This window comes from Hippopotamus amphibius, chromosome 1 (assembly GCF_030028045.1).
Source record: "Hippopotamus amphibius kiboko isolate mHipAmp2 chromosome 1, mHipAmp2.hap2, whole genome shotgun sequence".
In the NCBI taxonomy this organism is placed as follows: domain Eukaryota; kingdom Metazoa; phylum Chordata; class Mammalia; order Artiodactyla; family Hippopotamidae; genus Hippopotamus; species Hippopotamus amphibius.
In genome coordinates, this window is record NC_080186.1 from 130,887,227 (window position 1) to 130,905,198 (window position 17,972).

A 17,972-nucleotide genomic window follows, 5' to 3' on the forward strand; every position below is an offset into this window, starting at 1 on the left:
AGTCCGGAGCCTGCCGGGAGATGTAGTTTCCGTCGGCCAGACCTCTGCCTATAAGAAAGCTGGGGATGACGGCGGGAAAACCTCCCGCCCCAGAATGCAAAGGTCGGCGGTGACGCCATCCGGAGAGCGCCCAGGATGGGGTGAGCGGTTTCTGCCGCCTCTACCACCATCCCTGCCGCCTCAGGACCTGCCGCTGCAGTCCCTGCCGCTGCAGTCCCTGCCGCCACCCCTTCCTCCTCCTTCTCCAGCCCCTCCGCCACCTCTACACGACCCAGGCCCTCTGTCCCTGAAAGGAAGCTGTGTTCGGCCTCCTTCGCTGGCCCGGGGCACCGCCATGGCGGACGGCGGGGGTGGCGGGGGCACCGGCGCGGTGGGCGGCGGCGGCGCGGGCCAGGCCTCGGCTGGCGGGGGGACGGGCGCGACGGGGGCCGGCGGCGGCGGCGGCGGCCCCATCAACCCGGCCTCGCTGCCTCCCGGCGACCCGCAGCTCATCGCGCTCATCGTGGAGCAGCTCAAGAGCCGGGGCCTGTTTGACAGCTTCCGCCGGGACTGCCTGGCCGACGTGGACACCAAGGTAGCTGAAGCCGCCTAGGCTCGGGGGGGCCGGGCTGTGCTGGGCTGGGCGTGAGGCTGCCGGGGTTGCAGCTTCGCCTTTCCTAAGCAGAGACAAAAGCAAGACATCTTAAAAAGCTCAGCAGCGAGGAGGCCGCTTGGGGCAATAGAGGAAGCTTTCTGAGGGATGACCACGTGGGTTCGGCCCCCAGCCCCATCGCTGTTCTGTGCGACTTAGCCCAGTCGCTCCTCTGAACTTGGGGATCCAATACCGGTTTTACAGCCTAGCCCCTGCCTTTCCCAAGTAACGAATCTCAGTGTGCTAAAAACAGTGGAGAAAACCAGGTGGGTAAGCGTGAATGGTTTGAATACACAACCATCAGCCTATGATAACTGCTTTTTCTCAGTGATCTGCAGACTTGAGTATGCAGTTAATTAAGTACCTTGCTGCAGAATCAGCACCCTTATTTTGTACTCCGTCATTGATTGAAAGGGATTTGGTGCCTGTTTTAGATGCTATTGCCACAGGTCAACCTAGTCATCAGCTAGTGAAATGCTGTTTCACTGCCTACTTGCCAAGGTTCATTTGTATTCAGTGAAGCCACGTGTGTTGTCAGACTGACAGGAGTTGCTGGAATGTTCCTATACTCCCATTTCAGAAGCTTCTGTGACAAAACTATGGTTGTACTTAGGAGGGTCTCTTACTGAATGGGCTCCTCTAGGGAAGTGACTTCTCCTCTCTGACTCTATCATAGAAATCTTTTGCCTACCTCACAGCAAGATTGTGAGCTTAAAACTAGGCCTTAAAGATAATTGAAAGACCTAGTCCATGTACCCATTAAACATTTATTGGCGGGGTTTGTGGATACAGGATCGAGTGAGTCCCTACAGTCCTCAAAGCTTGTATTCTAGGGTAGAACACTGGAGGACCAGATAATATGTATAGTAAGTGGTGTGTACTGTTATTCTCCAAGATTAAAAACTCAAAGAGAAATGCTATCCTCAAAATGGGGTATTCAGCTTTCCTCATTTAATTAGGGGTCCCAGGTCCATATTAATAGAGCTTTCACCTTTTCCAGTACTGGGTGTTCTCAGCTTCCCAGCACACATTCTCCACACATGTTTCTCATGTCTTATTAGGTTTTGTGTGGCTTGATCAGTGTAGTGTACATATTTTTTTCATCAGTATTGAGAATCTCTTGGGGGAGAGGGAGTTGGAGTCTTCACCACTTAACACTTCCTTAGGTGGTCTTTCTAGTAGTCACCAGGTTGTTTTAATTCTTGAGATAGTGTGTTTTCAGGCACAGCCTTTGTTGCTTTAGTCCCGTGGTTCTCAAAGTGCGGTCCTTGGATCATCAGCATTACTTGCATATTGTTCGGCTTCCCCCCAGACTGTGGACCTATTTAAGGGAAAGTGTACTGATGATGTTTGTAATTTATTTTGTGATGCATCCAAAATATGAATAAATAGAACAAACTGATAGGAGAAGAAGAGAGAAAGATCGTGATAATAAGTGTACTAAAATGTTAGTGGCGGGCACGTTAGGTCCTTTCACTTCATGAACTGAAGGGATCATTCTCTGTTGTCAGGGTCTGTTAAAGTTTGGTGGTGACATTAGCTGTCCTTTTTCCTTTTCAGTGAACCATTCCTACTAAAACTGGGTGAATTATTTTGAATAGTAGAAGGTATAGTATCAGGATTAATGGTTACAAATGACAAACCTAATTCTAACTCCTGTAAGCAAAGGGGAGAATCTGTTGACTCCTGGGATCTAAGGAAGGCTAGAATGAACAAACTTCCAGAAGGGTAGGGATGCATCTGGAACCACGGATGCTCCACTAGGGCTGTCTTTCATCCCTGTTCTTTATAACACTTTAACTGTCACTGCAGAGCAGAGTCACCCATTTGGTTACCAGTAGCTCTTGGTTACATCTTACAGCTTCTTCCTCTAGAAACAGCTCCAGTTCAAAAAATCCCAGGAACTGTCTGCCTTGTCTAAATGTGGGTCGGTCACCCACCCCTGTGGCTAGGAGAACATGGCACCCACTGCCCTACCCTTGTGAAGAGGGGAAAGTGGTTACCAGGAAAAAGGAGTTCCTAGGCAGACAGTACATGGGTATCTGTGAGTTTTACTCCTCACCCTTCTCCTTGCCTTCCTCTTCCCAGGTTTGGAGGAGAGTCTTCATGTTTGTGAGCCATGGCCTTCGGGAAGAGCCCACTCATGGAGTTGAGGCCTGTTGATTCCTTTGTCAGTTTCATTTACCTGCCTCTTAGCAAACTTTTGCCACAGTAACACTGCATAATACACCAGATCTCAGGGGCTTATAACAAGCGTTTGTTCTCATGCTGACGGGGCTGCAAGTCAGCTAGAGTGCAGCTGATCTAGATAGGCTTGGTGGTCAGCTGTAGGCGGCCTGGGCTTGGCTCCAAGCTGTGGGTTGGGGTAGGTCTGCTGCACATGTGCTCATCCTAGGTCCCAAGTCAAAGGGAGCAGGGCTGCAAAGGGTGTATCCTCATAGGTCACCAGAGTACCAGAGCCAAACCAGGTGGCACAACCACATTTAGGACCTCTTTTCACTACCATGCCATTGGCCAGAGCCAGTCACTGCTAAACGCAACATTACTGGGGTAGGGAATTATTCTCTTCCCACAGTGGGAGGAGAGAGGAGTGAAGTGTGAAACGGCAGTGCACACTGTTACACCTGGTTTGGAGAAGAACAGCTGAAAGCGCCAGAAGGTCTCGGAGGCTCAGAACATGCATTCCTTGTGTTCACATGGAATCTGTGTGTTCATCAAGTTCATTTCTCATTTTGTTCTCCTGATCCTGGTTGGGTCTAGAACATTTGAGACCAATAAGTCCCTCTCAGGCTCCTTTGGGGACATAAATTGTGCTTCCCTTCAGCCTTTCCCAGTGTTCCATAGGCTTTGACTTCAGCCTGTATTCGTGCGTCACGCTGAGGGTTGGGTGGCCCTGCATTTTACGCAGAGGGCCTTCCTGAGCCCTTGCTTGTTGCTGAGAACACCCTGTGAGGTAAGCAGGGCAGTAATATTTGTTTTACAGATGGAAATAACTGAGACTCAGGTTGGCTGATTTGTTGAAAATCAGAGAGCTAGCAAGCAGTGGAGCTGGGCTAGAATCCATTTCTTTTGATTTGGAAATGGCCTGGGTGTATCCTTGGCTTGCCCATATTCTAGCCATATAGGCAAGTTGTTTACTTTTTGTAAGCCTAAATCTCTAATGAGAGCAGGAGAGAGCTGATAGGCCCTCCCTCGTTGAGTTACTTGAAAAGTGAGTGGGGTAATAAAGCATCTGGCATTTGCCTACCTACCATGAGGTAGGCACACATGCTGGTCATTAATCCCTGCTCTGCCTTGCTGCATGGTGATCTTCATGGACACGATGGGAGTGTATTTAAGGACTTGAAATTCTGCGTTTCTTTGGAAAGCCGTGTTCTGAATGACTGTTTTCCAAAACTGTGGTGCATGTAACTTCTGACCTTGCCCCTTCTTTTTAATATTTTAGCCAGCTTACCAAAACCTGAGGCAGAAAGTGGATAATTTTGTGTCAACACATCTGGACAAGCAGGAATGGAATCCTACGATGAACAAAAACCAATTGCGAAATGGTCTGAGGCAGAGTGTGGTTCAGTAAGTAAGCAGAACTGAGAGCGAAAAGCCAGTAATCACGAGTGTGATGCATGAGAAGGCCGGTGCGGGTCCCTGGCTGGTCCAGGTGCACACTGCTTCCTAGCACATAGGACACACAAGGGGCAGCAGACCCCTTGCCTTACTACAGTCAAGGTTCAAACAGGCTAAGGGCTCATTTGAAGTTCTTGCTGCCTACGTTGGCCTCCCATGCACATCTCTACCATGAAAGATATTCCAAATTTCATGCTCTTTGAAGGTTTCAGTGTAATGTGAACATACGCTGGAGTTTCTACCAGTATATCAGTGTTTGGTCTTGGGCAAGAGTAGCTGGATCTTTATTCTCACAGGTCAGTGTGAGTTCTACAAATTCTCTGAGTTCACATGGCCCTGGTAAAGTGTCCTGGCAGCTTTCAGGAAGGCATGGAGCCTTACTAAAGCATGTCCTTCACAGTAGCAAACTGAACTGTAGTTAATGAGGTGCTACTGATTGCTCATCCAAGTGACTGCTCAGTGTCACTGGGCACAAAAGTGGAGGTGACTCATGGAATCCGGTGTCCGAAGATAAGTCTTTTCTAATCTATTCAGAATCCTTTTTTACTCTTAAAACCAGAACTTGTGTTCAGGTTTTCTTGATCCACTAATTCTCCGGGAATATCTAAAAGCTTGTAAAGCCTTCCTCTTTAAAAAACGGAAATATCAGGGAATTGTGCTGAGTGGGAAAAAGCCAATAGCAAAAACATCCATGGTGCATGATTCCATTTCTGTAACATAATTATAGAGATGGAGAAGAGATTAGTGATTGCTGGGGCTTAGGGTTGGGGAGCTTTCAGGGTGACTACGGAGGGGTAGTGTGAAGGGGGTGGGGTACAGGTGAGTATCTTAACTGTGGTGGTGGTTACATGAAGCGCCTCGTGATAAAATTGCACAGAGCTACCCACACAGACGCACATGCATGCAGCTGTAAGTGAGATGTGACTGAGGTCAGAAATACACCTGTGCTGGTTTTCTGGCTTTTTGCCCCCCTTCTTTTTTCTTTCCCAGAGGTATAATTGACATATAGCATATTGGTTTCAGGTATAATCCGTTTCAAATATAGTGATTCCATATTTATGTATATTTTGAAATGATCACTACAGTAAGTCTAGTTAATATCCATCACCACAGACAGTTATAGAATTTTCCCTTTTTCTGGTGTCCCTGGTTCTGATATTGAACTGCAGTTGTGCACAGTACAAGCATGAGCAGTGGCTGGGTAAAAAGTGCATGGACCTCCCTGTGCATTTCTTTGCAACTTTCTATGAATATATAATTTCAAAATAAAAAGTTTTTTAAAATAGAAAAGGATGCTTATTAACAAGCTGACACTTTCAGTATGGCTGATGAAATCCAAATCTTTTTAAATGAAACTAAAATTTATAAAAGCTCTCGGCGTTGGGGAAGAAGCATGATACCACAGGATGCCCAGTGCCTTGTCATTCTGCATTCATTACCCATTGCCTTTCTGCTTCTCTTGGGAGCAGACTGTAGCGCAGTCTGAAAGAAGGGGGCAGTAGCTGCCACTAACTGAGCAACTGCTTCATGTCTGGCCCTGTGTGTGTTATTCCAGTCCTTACAAAAATATTTGACAGCTTAAGTAACAGATCAGATGAAACTGTTTTTTTTTAACCCTACCTTCTAAAAGATTGATAAGCATATTAAGAAAATAAATCAAAATACCAAATGTTTGAAATATTTGAAAAGGTGCCCTTAATGGTATGAAAACTGTCAACATTACTGTTAATTTCTAATGCACAGTGATGTCATTCCTGAGGTATGCAGGTGGCACATCTCTTTATATACCTTTAACACGAAATGTAACACAGAAAAGTGCTTAGAGCAGAAATGTAGTATAACAGGTGATTAGAACATCCCTATAGTCACCACCCAGGTTGAGAAATAGAACATTACCAGCACCCTCCAAAACACCCTGGCCCTGCTTCCCTCCTTTCCTGATATACCTTCCTCCTCTCAGAAGTTTACCATACTCCGAATTGGATGGTCATTATTTCCTTGCTTTTTTTTTTTTTTTTTCTTTTCATTTTTTTCATAGTTTTACCACCTATGTAAATATTTCCTGCTTTTTGATTTGATCTAGAAAATGAATTGGGATGTAATACTGAGACATTTCTCTGTGATTCTTGCTAACATTTTAATTTGAGGCAGATTTTAATGAAGTTTTAAAATGAAGCTTTGCTATTTAACCCTATAGATGAAACATCGCAGCCCTCAGCATTGCCTAGCTGGCCTGGCTGTTCAGGCCCAGAAGATGTATCCCAGTTCTGCAGCGTGGAGGGCTCAACAGAAAATCAGACTCTACTGTTGAGCCTAATTATGACCGATAAGTCTTTTAACTGCATGACGTTTATTCATTTCATCTTCTGTTTTAGGCTCCTGACAAGATTCCTTGTTTCCTCCAAACACTTAAAATCTCCAAGAAAGGGAGTACACTCTTGGTACTTTGTTTTCCTCGGTCAGGCTTTCACCTCCAGTAAAGACCGCTGTGAATCTGACCCGGGAAGTGGGGTGGTGTAGGTGGACAGCCATTGGCTTGTGCCTAAGGAGAGGTGGCTTTGCTTCCCCAGCGACCTGCTGCTGACCTCGCTGTGTTTCACAGTGCTCAACTCTAAGGGCACACACTGTCTGCCCAAAAGTGCCCCTGTACTCTGATGGTGGTCTGTTTACATCTAGGCTTTCTGTTGATAAGCTGTCAATTACCACTAGATCTAGGAAGCACTTTATTCACGGCTCAGCCTAATCAGCTCAAGGCCCGTTTTTCTCATCTCACTTATTACTGTGTGTGTTCACTCAGTTGTCTCCTTGGCTGTACCGTGACACACCATTTGCCCCATTACTGCAAGACCTATTTTTATCCAAGTAAAAGCTTGAATGGCCTAAGAACGCAAGTCTAAAGAAAGTAAGTAAAATCTGTCCACCATGCTTGTGATGGTATTTGAATATTTTGATCCCCTGAGGAGGATAATTCAGTTTGACCGTGCATGGACTGTTTTCCAAACTCTTCAAATGTGATGTGTTTCCTATGACCATAATCTTCCTCACTACCCATCCCTGGTGTTTGAATATAAACATTTGGACTAATTTTTGCTCTGTTTCCAAAAGGATTCGGATGTATTTTAGCCCGTTAGGAGCTTAGAACCGGTCTCTTTCATATCTGTTTACTTGTTTGCGTCCAAGTTACCTAGTATGTGTCATAGGTAACAGCCACAGCTGAAGGCCTTGTTGAATTGCTGGTGATGCTGTAAAGATTCCCAGCCCTGACTGATTTGTGTTGTGTAAGATTTAGGGCTTAGTCGCCAGGTTGCTGCTGGAGGCCACTTCTCCTGCTTTGACTTGTGAGAGGACAGGTATTGAAGGAAATGGAGTCAAGTGGGAGGCTCGCTGGCTTTGACAGATTGAGGTTTTCAACTCTCCCCATGCCATAGGTCCTTTCCTACCATGTTATCATCCGCTCTCTGTCTTTGGGACAGTTTTGTCTGGTTCTTTTGCACAAGGTTGAGGTGGGAGCAGATGAGATTGTGAATTAGGAATAATGATAGCTGCTGGTCGTGAATTGCCCTCTAAAGATAACATGGCTTGAACTCTGTGTGGTACATGGACTGCCCTTTGAAAGACCTCCCTCAAGGGGCTGTACCTTGGACCATGTGGACGTTATTTGGGCTCTCCCATGACACTTGGAGGCTAAATAATGGAATGATCTGTTTGTCTCCTCAAGGTCAGGGATGTTGGAAGCTGGAGTGGACAGAATTATTTCCCAGGTGGTGGATCCCAAACTGAACCACATCTTCAGGCCACAGATAGAACGAGCGATTCATGAGTTCCTGGCGGCCCAGAAAAAAGAGGCTGTGCCAGCGCCCCCTCCAGAGCCGGAACGCCAGGACCCTGCAGCTCCATCGCAGGATGCCTCCTAAGGTCCAGTATCCCGGCCTTTGTCCAGGAGCATTCACCTCTGCCTTATAGATATAGAAATGGATAGAAAAGGGGTAAGCCGTTGTTGAGGATCACGTTTCTTACCTATTCAGAAAGTATTTACTGCACATGGACTTCATTTTGTTATGAGTCATTTTTTCCTGAGAACTAATTAGTAGCATTTTCCTGTGTCAGCGAGTGTGATTTTCTGTGCCAGCAGAGCTAAACCTTTAAGCTATGAATAGATGCTTCATTAGAAACCAGCGGGGGTGGTGGGTGCGCACAAGGCAAGTCCAGAGGAAAGCCCTGTTCTTCCGAAATTGCTTAAATCAGTCTCTCCCCTGGACAGGAGTTAACGTGGGTTTACAATTTGAATATAAAATCAGGCAGTGTATTCTAAAGCCACATCCTAAATGGGGCTCAGAGTCTGCTTTAAGCCCTGCTGGGTTTCCATGCATTTAGTAAGGATTTCAGTTTAGCACTGTCAGTTACCATGGGATTCTTCTGTTAAGAGCATTCCCTTTTTCTTTTCTTAACATTTGAAATTTAATTTAAAAATTCAGCTCTAGATGCACAAAACAATGCTTTTTGCAGGAATTGGGAGACATAAGTAAACGTAAGGCTCGTGCAGGGCACTTGAGAGAAATTGTCCCTTGGTGCCCATATTAGGAGAGAACCTCAGTTCCATTATGGAGTGTAAAACGTGCATTTCAAGTCTGTCTGTCTAGTGCAGTTCCTTTGGGAACATAAAATTAAACAAAGCACAAAACTAACATTTTGATATGATTATCTTTTCTTTTTAGAATATGCCTGACACGTTTTGGAAGCTCCACTGAATTAATGGTGAAGAACTGGATTCAGTTACATAAGAGGACAACTTCAGAATGAAGACAGGCTAAGGTCATCGCTGACTTCAGGATTCAACGTTGACTGTGTCCAGATAAAATAGGGAGCGAGTGGGCCAGTAGGAAAGTTGACCATGTGGGCCCCCACATCATGCTGCCATCTGGCTGGCCTCTCCAAGGGGATGACACCCAGTAGACACTACAGAGATATTAAGAAACACTACATCAACTCGGGGTTGTCCTGAAACGAACCTTTGTACTGGAACTTAGAGGCTGTGTATGAATTTTAGGGTTTGTGCTTGGGGATAAGCGAAAGCTGCAGTGAAGGAACATAACCTGTCCCAAAGATGCCATTTCAAAGAATGACAGTACAGGTTAGCCAGGAGGAGGTGTTTGATGCTGTTTCTCAGAGCTGCACATTAGAGCGTGCCAGCCATCAGCATCGAATAGCTTTAAGGTTGCTGTGGCCCTCTTGTCCATGACTCTCGTAGCTCCTGTTTCCTTTCCCGTGTAAGAGGTGTCAACATGGGACCCCTAGAATGCATGAGGAAACGTAGACTTAGGTGTGAGGAAAAACGTTGGCAGGCTCTCTGTCCAGGGCTGCTTCCTAGCCTGCAAGGGCTCCTGAGTATTGGGTGTGTTTATTTTATTCTCGCGTTTGTGTTTTTTAGAAGGTGAATAACTAGTAAGTGGCTTAAGTTTTGTAATTAAATGGTTTGATAACTCTGAAGCTTCAACTAATTCTCAGACCCCTGGTGTAGGGGGTAACCTTCTTCCTCAGCCTGCGGGCCATTCCTGCGCTCAGTACAAGACTTAATGGCCGTGAAGGGCTGGTAGACGCACCTTGGAACTACCACCGCCCTGCAGCTAGTGGGTGTAGCTGGAAGTGAGCAAGACATTCCCTTTCCCCGGACCCTTCCTGATGCCGGTCTTCAGTTGAGGACAGTGTGCTCTATCAGTTTCCCAAACTTGTCTGCAGAAATGTCACCTGGGGATTTTAGGAAAAAATGCATATTCTGATTCAGAAGCTCTGGAAGGACCTGAGAGTGCTGACAAATTCCTGGTGGTGCTGGCACTGCCACCCTCGGCATTTTGCATCCCAAGATTTGGATACCAAAAATTACTTCGAACTCAGAGACTTTGGTTCTTAGTTGAGCCTACTCCTGGATAGTATTACTCAAACTTTAAACTATTTAGAATTCCACCTTTACCATCAATACCCATAAGTTACTGCACTTCCATATTTAGCAAGATGTTTGGGCAGCATGTGACCTTATTTTAAAGCAAGCTGACCACGTGTTAGGGCAGGTGGCAGTTACTTCTGAAGTGTGTTCTGCTTCCAGCTGAAACAGGTTGCTGTCTCTTTCAGTTTGGGATTCAACAAGCAAGTCCTCAGTGCCCAGAGAAGGTCCCCTGTAGCTCTAGTCCTCTTCGCTAATAGGTAAAGATGGAATGACCAGTCTCGCCAGTCCTCTGCTCTGCAAGGAAGCTTCTCAGACTTGTATCCCCTCTTCCAGACCGTAAGCCTCCTTCCCTGGGGGGCCTCTGCCTCAGGAGGGAGGTCTCAGCAGAGCCCCTTTCTGTTGACCCAGCCACAATCCTGCTCATCCAACACTGACCTCAACCCAGTGACACAGGGCAGAGTAGAGCAACCCAGAGGTGTCCTGCCCACAAACGCCCAAGTGACTGTTGTGTATGCTTTTTTGGCAGACAGTTTTCGGTCCATCTCAGCTCTCTCTTTTTTCCATTACTAGAGAAGGGTGTACCAGATGATGAGAAGCGCCCTAATTTTCACAGAATGTTAAATATACCAAGATACCAAGGAGTTTTGTTCTTTCTTTAAAAATCACTGTTATATCCACTGTCACTGTAGACAAGATAATTTTTTCAAGTGAAATCTAAGTACAGAAGTAACAACATATCACTACTGTCAGGGCAGAGGGCTGACTTTGACTCTTAGCTGAGCCAAACTGAAATGGAAGTAGTTAAGTCCACACGCCGGGAGAATGAGACCAGACAAAAGCACTAGAGGGGCTGGGAAGCCCAGAGCCACCTCTGTCCCCTTAAGAACCGGTCACCTGCTACACCTATTTGCATTCTCAGCAGAGTCCTCATGCTTGGGTATTAGGCATGCAGAACCTAAAAAATTATGTGTGTTCTGAGACAGAGTAGAATTCCTCCTTGAGGAAGATGAGACCACCAAAAATATCTCACCCCTGAACACCCTTGCTGCATTCACTCCTAAAGAAGAAACTAGTCTCGGGCCTCAAGGCTTCTCTCCCTATAGTTGGAAAAACCACTGCCATTTGCAAAAGCCTCTTGAAGCACAGAAGTAACCTTTGTAAGACATCAACAGATACTACCAACCTTTAGAAACCATCAAAGTCTTAGAGCCACAGTGATAGGAAGAACCCTATGCTCATTTTCGTAGTGCAGTTCTTTGGCCTGGGGCAGCGTCTACAATTGCTACTGGAGACGATCGCCCCCAGCATGTTTCCAGTTACTAGCCTAAATGCTTGACTGGTATTGCCAAACCACCACGTCCACCCAGTCGTGACTGTTTAACTCTTTCTTGGCTTATAGTGAAGTTTGTGGCCCTTAGATCAGATTTTCAGTCCTTGTTTTATCCTATTTCTGTCATTTGAATTAGCATCTGTTGACTCCTCAGGGGATGTAGAGGTTCCCATGCGTTCTGTAACACTCACTGGCACTGTGGATTGAATAGATGCTCATTACAGCTTCTGAAAGCCTAACCACCCAACCACCAGCAAGCAGCGCCAGCATCACCCTGGAATTATTCGAAATGCAGCCCTGACCCCAGATCTACTGATGCAGAGACTTGGAGAGGGGGACCAACAAGCCTTCCAGATGATTCTGATGTACACTAAAAGTCATGTTAACTTTAGGAAACCTTTTTGGAAAGTGGGTGATTCTGACTCGTAATAATGGTTTAATTATTGTTAGTGGATAAACAGTGTAGGCAAGATTATCATATATATATATATTTTTTTAGCTGATTCTTCCATTAGGCCCTTGCGAGGACTGCATTTGGCCATTTTGGCTTAGAAATGTCTGCATGTAATTTAAACCTCCTAAACTTTCAAAAGCTATAAGCCACCTTCTGAAGATGAGTTTGCTAAGCAGCTCAGAATCTTGCCAGGAACTCTGCAGAGAGACCTTCAGTGGCTCCTAAAGATAGAGGAGAGATGTCTGTAGGGACCCAGCAAAGGTCAGGGCCTGGCTGATGCCTGAGGTTGGCACCGAGGTCTGGGCTTGAAAATCGCATCTGGCTCAGCACTGGCAAGAGGCCAGGCCCTGCCTCCCTTGGCTGCCCTAAGGCCGCCGAAGATGGGGTGGGAAGCAGACAGGAAAGCTGGTGCAGCCAAGCTTGCTTTGGCACCGTGCATTGCACCCTGTCCATCACCTCACCCATGGAGGACCAGGAGGTCAGCTTTTACGGTCTTGTCTCTGGGGATGGGCTCAACTCCAAGGCCATGCAGTAATAAGTACACATCCTCTCAGTTTGATCACACTGCCTGAGACCTAGCCAGTCTTTCTGACTCCAGTCTGCAAGGTGCCACCCGACCAGCCTCCCTGAAACACTGCTTTCATCAAGCATGGTCCTCACTCACAAACCTCTGAAAGAAAGAAGCAAGTGAAGTAGGCGCCTACCAGGTGGCAGACGTTTTCTTAGGCACAACTTCATTTAATTCTCATGACCCTCTTAGGTAGGAACCATCCTCTCTCTTATGAATGAGGAAACCAAGCCTCAGAGACGTGAAGCATCTCACTCGCTACATGACTGTTAAGTAGGGAAGCAAGGTTTGAACCCAAGCCTCTCTGAACCCGTATTTCCCCGTTCCGCTCACCCCTTGCTACTCTGCTTCCCTATTACTTAACAAATTCAAACTTGTCAGTCCTCCAAAGGTAGACCCAAATCAAATCAACTTGACCTCCTTCTACATCTCAACACACACCCTTGGTTCTAGGCAGCCTTTGCTCCCCTCCCTCAAGTGTATGTCACAAGGCAGAGTTTGCAAACTGACAGGCTGCTCTGCTGTGCCCTCTCACCATGTTCTGTTGGCCGAGGAGTTGTAACGGTTTATTATTTTGTTTTGTTTTCAATTAATAACCAGTATTTTTAATTGGGGTGATACTTTCCATATAGATCTGTATTTCTGGCTCCTAAAGGAAAATGTCAAGGTTTGGAAATACTTTTGTATTCCCACTGGATGACAAGAAACTCACCATTTCAGATGACATGTGGGACACACAGATGCCACAGGCTGTCTTCACCCATTTCCATCACCCGGGCAGCCCCTGAGGACATCTGAGTTGAAAATACTTGCCCTAGAGGGTCATTATCTTGTGATTGCTTTCGATTACTCAAAAGCATCTCTTTGGTTATCTTCTAGACCTTAATTTTCCATAAGGTAGCTGTTAAGCTACCTGAGTTGGGTTCTAGAATCTTCAAGATGGAAAGGGAGCCTGAGGTTCCCTCTCATCCCTGTCTGGATATCTACATAGATCCACTTGAGGATGCATGCGGGTGACAGGATGTAGACAGCATGGAGAGGTAGGTGCAAGTTACAAGGAGGAAGCAGACAGAAACCACCACCCAGTGCTCTCGGAAGCCTCTCACAGGTGCCCCAAGTGGCATTCTCCCTGAGCCAAGGCCAAAAGGCTCATCTGTGTAGCTACTCAGTGTATGTAGCTTGACATTTTGTCAATGAGAGTGAAGGGAAAAATATGCCGCCCCAAAATATGTCTGTGGGAGTTGAGGACGTGCCTCCACAAAATAAGCTGCTTTGGTACATTGATTACTTTGAAAAAGAGCAGATGCAGGGAGAAGCTTTCTCTGAACTCCTCTTCTCTGCCTAAAGACAGATCCTCCAAAAGGAACTCATTTGTCATAGAGGGCCCCTCTTTGGTAACTTGATTGATTGATTCAGCTAATTATCTTATTTATTTAAAGAAATAATGCTTGTATGTGGGAAGACATCCCAAGGGTACAAATGGGTTTCAAAGGAGTTTCCCACCGTGTCCCTCCAGGCTCCCAGATACCCCCACTGTTACCCAGTCTATACGGGCCCTCCAGAGATGGTCTGTGCTTATATAAGCATGTAAGTTTTCCTATCTGTCTTTAGCTGGGACACACTCCACCTCTCTAACTGTCTGCAGACGAAGTTCCTAGAAAGGGGAAGATAGCGGGCTGGGGGCTGAGTGGTCGGCAAGTCTTGGAGGTGAAAGAGGGGCAGTGGGGAAAATAGCAGCCATGCTGCAGAGTTATGGAATCGATGATGCGTAATGATCAGCATAAGAGGAGGTAGTCTGCTTTGAGAATTTGATGTGTGCTGTGCACTACAGCCACTACATGAAGGGCTTCCCCACGAGGTCTGTGACTGCACTATGAAGACAGTGCCCTTGTCCCCAGTAACAAAGAAAGAAACAAGCACTCGCCTGAGATCTCAGTGGCAATTGTCGGAGCTGAGAAGCTGTTCACCTCCAAAGCCTAGCTTTTTTTTCCCCTCCAATTTCCGTTATTGTGGGAAAATACACATACCATAAAATTTATCATCTCAACCGTTTTTTCGATGACATTAAGTACATTCATCCTGTCATGCAAACATCAGCACCATCCATCCCGAGAACTTTTTATCTTCACCCAACTGAAACTCTGTACCCGTTAAACAATAACTCCCCCTCCCCCCCTGCCCCCACCCCTGGCAACCACCACTCTACTTTCTGTCTCTATGAGTCTGACTACTCCAGGAACCTCATGTAAGTGGAATCATACAGTATTTGTCCTTTTGTGGCTGGCTTATTTCATTTACGTAATGTCCTGAAGTGATGCTGTGTTCTTTTCATAGCATCCTACTAGGTGCATGATTTAGATTTGTCCCCTTGCTGGTGATAGTCACCTTGATTAAAGACGTCTGCCAGACTACTGCTTTGTCCCTTTGTGATTAATTACTACCTTGTGGGGAGGTGCTTTAAGACTTTGTAAAGTATTCTGCTCTTCACCAAACATTCACATCTATTGATGTTTCTTGAACTAAGTATCACTATGACAAGGGCCAAGTGGTAATTTTCTAATTCCACCATTCCTTCTACAATTATTAGTTGGCGTCTTACTGTGGGAAGGATGAAAACTCTCTCTTGGCCCCGTTTATTTATTTTCTTATTTATTTCTATTTGTGTTTACCTATGGATTCCTATTTAATCAATGTGTTCTATTATTTAGTGTTAGAGTTATTTCTTTTGATGCTCTAATTGTCCCAGATTTGGCCAGTGGGTGGCCCTTGACATTGGTTTCTGTCTGTGTGACATTTCTCCATCTCTCTTTGAGCACTTCCTTTCTGGCAAAAGAAGATGCCCCAAGTTCATCTCATACTTTCCCCACCCCCACCTTGGAATCTGCTATTTTTCCAAGAAGTCTGGATGCCTTTGGCTGGTATTTAAAAATCAAATCTGAGTGCTAGATGTGCCTCTGCTCCCAGATCCTCTCAGGATTTGACTAGTTTCCTTCCCTCCTTCAACTGTGATTATTTTTCTATCCCTTTCCCATTCTCCTCCACACATTGACAATGGATCAGTACCACTGTTCAGAACCCATCTCCCATCACTGTCACCACCTCAAGCCCTCACAGATGCTCCTCAGCCCGTTCTGGCTCTGACAGTGCACTCTGATCTTCTGCCCCAGCTCTCCCATCTCCGTGGGAGTATTTGCACACCCTTGACCTGATCCCTGCTTCAAGGTCCTGTGGTATGAATGGGCCAGGGGATGGTGATGTGAAGAGATGAAATGGCAGGAGCGGTGAATCCAGTCCGCAGCACAGGACAGGCCCTGCCCAGTGGAGCAGGTGACTCGGCTGACTTCAGGCTTGTCCACAAGAGGAAACAGTAGGGTCACTTCCCAGGCGGTGTGGACCAGCAGAGAGAGGTTTTGGGGTCAATCTCGCTCTTTCTTTTTTCCTTTGTTCATGCTGTCTCATCATCCCCAGCCCACCCCAACCCCCACCCATTTTTTGGGTCCTCTTGCTGTGGCTCAGTGTCAGCCACTCTGGTGGCAGGCCGTCTGGCCTTCTGATGCCTGCTTCTTCCTCATCACCAAGTTAGACCACCTGGAATATACCCACCAAATTTGGCGAAAGTCCACAAGCTGTGGAAGCTAACAGAAACTTATTTATATTCCATAAGTTACTAGTAACCTAGGATTTTACTGGTGTCCGTTCCAAGCACAAATCTCTCCATAAACACTTGGCAAGCATGGACGAAAACACAGAGAACATTACTGGCTGAAATCGCCCTCAAAGGAGTATTGTGTTACGTCATTCCACTTTTCCTCATTAAGTTCACCCTGGGAACATCTTGTGGTTTGCAGTTGTAAAATGAGTCCCATGTGACCTGGAGACCCAGGACCACTTCTCTCCTGCCTTGGCCCAGCCTCCTGCCTTCTTACAAGTCCCCGAAGAGATGTTTGCACAGTTGACGCTGGCAAAGTGGTCCTTTATGATCAGCAGAGCCTCTGGCCCCAGACCCTGACGCAGAACTCCAGGGAGACAAGCTGGACCACACAGGGGCTGTGTCCGCCCCAGCCAGCTCTCAGATGGCACAGCCTTGAACAAAAGGCAGCTTGAAGGAGGCAGCGCTGCCTGCTTCCCTGTGCTACAGCCAAGTCTTGGAACTTACCACTCCAGGGGGACACAGGCCTCTCCCGCCTGAGGCAGAGGAAGAGAGGGGGGAAGATGCACGGCAGGAGGGGCACATGCAGTGGAGCAGAGCTGAGTCCTGGGGCGAGAGAGGGAGGGACAGCGTGAGAAATGGAGAGGGCCCTACCAAGGCCAGTAGAGCCGGGCTGTGTTCTCATCACATGTCTCCAGAGCAGAAGAGAAAGAGGTAGAGGGTGCCAAGCCCTGCCCTCAGGGGGCAGAGTTACCTCTGTGCCCACTCTAATCTCATAGGATGGTCAGAGAAAGGCAACAACCAGGGCACTGGACCTGTGAGTGGAGACCCGTGACTACACACTAGCCCTGTGGCCCTGCTGGGGCCCTGGAATTGATCTGTTCTGACAGAGGCTGGTCCCCCCAGCCAGGGGGTCCTCCTTGGTGGAATCAACCTGAGAGCAGAGTCGGGGGTGGAGTGGAGGGGCCGAGGGAGGCAAGAGCCAGCCTTCCGCCAATCTGTCAAGGGTTATTGTAAGAACTGGAAACAGGAGAGGCATGGTTCCCAGAGGTTGCCTTGGGGGTGGTTTTTAGGTGCCCTCATGTAAGACTGACCGTGAACTTGTGGCCCGTCCATTTGTGAAGAGTGACACAGCCACATCCTCGACAGACAGGACTACCTCACTCAACTGCTACCTCTGTTATCCGGCAGCTTTCTTGTTCCCTGGGCTCTGACACATGGCACTCGGCTCACAGCCAGGCTCCACTGAGATAGAAAAGAGATAGGATAGAAATGGGAGAGGAATAAGAATATGGGAGGAAACAGCAGCTAAGGGGAACATCAGAAACACTCACATCCCTTAGTTCACCCCTTCCCATCGTTTATCAAGTGAGATGGTGCCTGCAGAGCACTGGTCCATGCAGGGCACGCAGTAAGACTCGTTTAATATTGTTATTGCTCACGTGGCAACAGGAGTAGTAGGCGTTGTTGCTGATGACTCGTTTGACCATGAAAACACCCCAGAGTGGGACTTCCCTGGTGGCACAGAGGCTAAGAATCCGCCTGCCAGTGCAGGGGATATGGGTTCAATCGCTGGTCCGGGAAGATCCCACATATTGCAGAACAATAAAGCCTGTGTACCACAACTACTGAGTCCATGTGCCACAACTACTAAAGCCTGTACACCTAGAGCCCGTGCTCTGCAACAAAAGAAGCCACCGCAATGAGAAGCCCACACACCGCAACGAGGAGTAGCCCGGCTTCTTCACAAATAGAGAAAGTCCGCGCACAGCAACAAA

General features: G+C 47.0%; 1 protein-coding gene across 2 annotated transcripts; it reads left to right on the top strand.

The window, feature by feature from the left end:
• Nucleotides 1-127: 127 nt before the first annotated feature.
• BOD1 (biorientation of chromosomes in cell division 1) lies at nt 128-11,117 on the top strand. 2 transcript variants are annotated; one of them, XM_057728874.1, is made up of 4 exons: nt 128-574; nt 4,077-4,201; nt 7,971-8,238; nt 8,968-11,117. In XM_057728874.1, exons 1-3 carry the CDS (start codon nt 335-337, stop codon nt 8,164-8,166), a joined length of 561 nt encoding a protein of 186 aa, XP_057584857.1. In that variant the 5' UTR covers nt 128-334; the 3' UTR covers nt 8,167-8,238; nt 8,968-11,117. The 2 variants fall into 2 exon arrangements, with proteins under 2 accessions (XP_057584857.1, XP_057584865.1); XM_057728882.1 differs by having other exon boundaries at nt 7,971-8,167.
• Nucleotides 11,118-17,972: the final 6,855 nt, after the last annotated feature.

Coding starts and splice junctions, on each gene's coding strand:
- BOD1 (XM_057728874.1), top strand. CDS start 335: ATGGCGGACGGCGGGGGTGGCGGGGGCACCGGCGCGGTGGGCGGCGGC. Junction 575..4,076: donor TGGCCGACGTGGACACCAAG/GTAGCTGAAGCC, acceptor TTAATATTTTAG/CCAGCTTACCAAAACCTGAG. Junction 4,202..7,970: donor CTGAGGCAGAGTGTGGTTCA/GTAAGTAAGCAG, acceptor TGTCTCCTCAAG/GTCAGGGATGTTGGAAGCTG.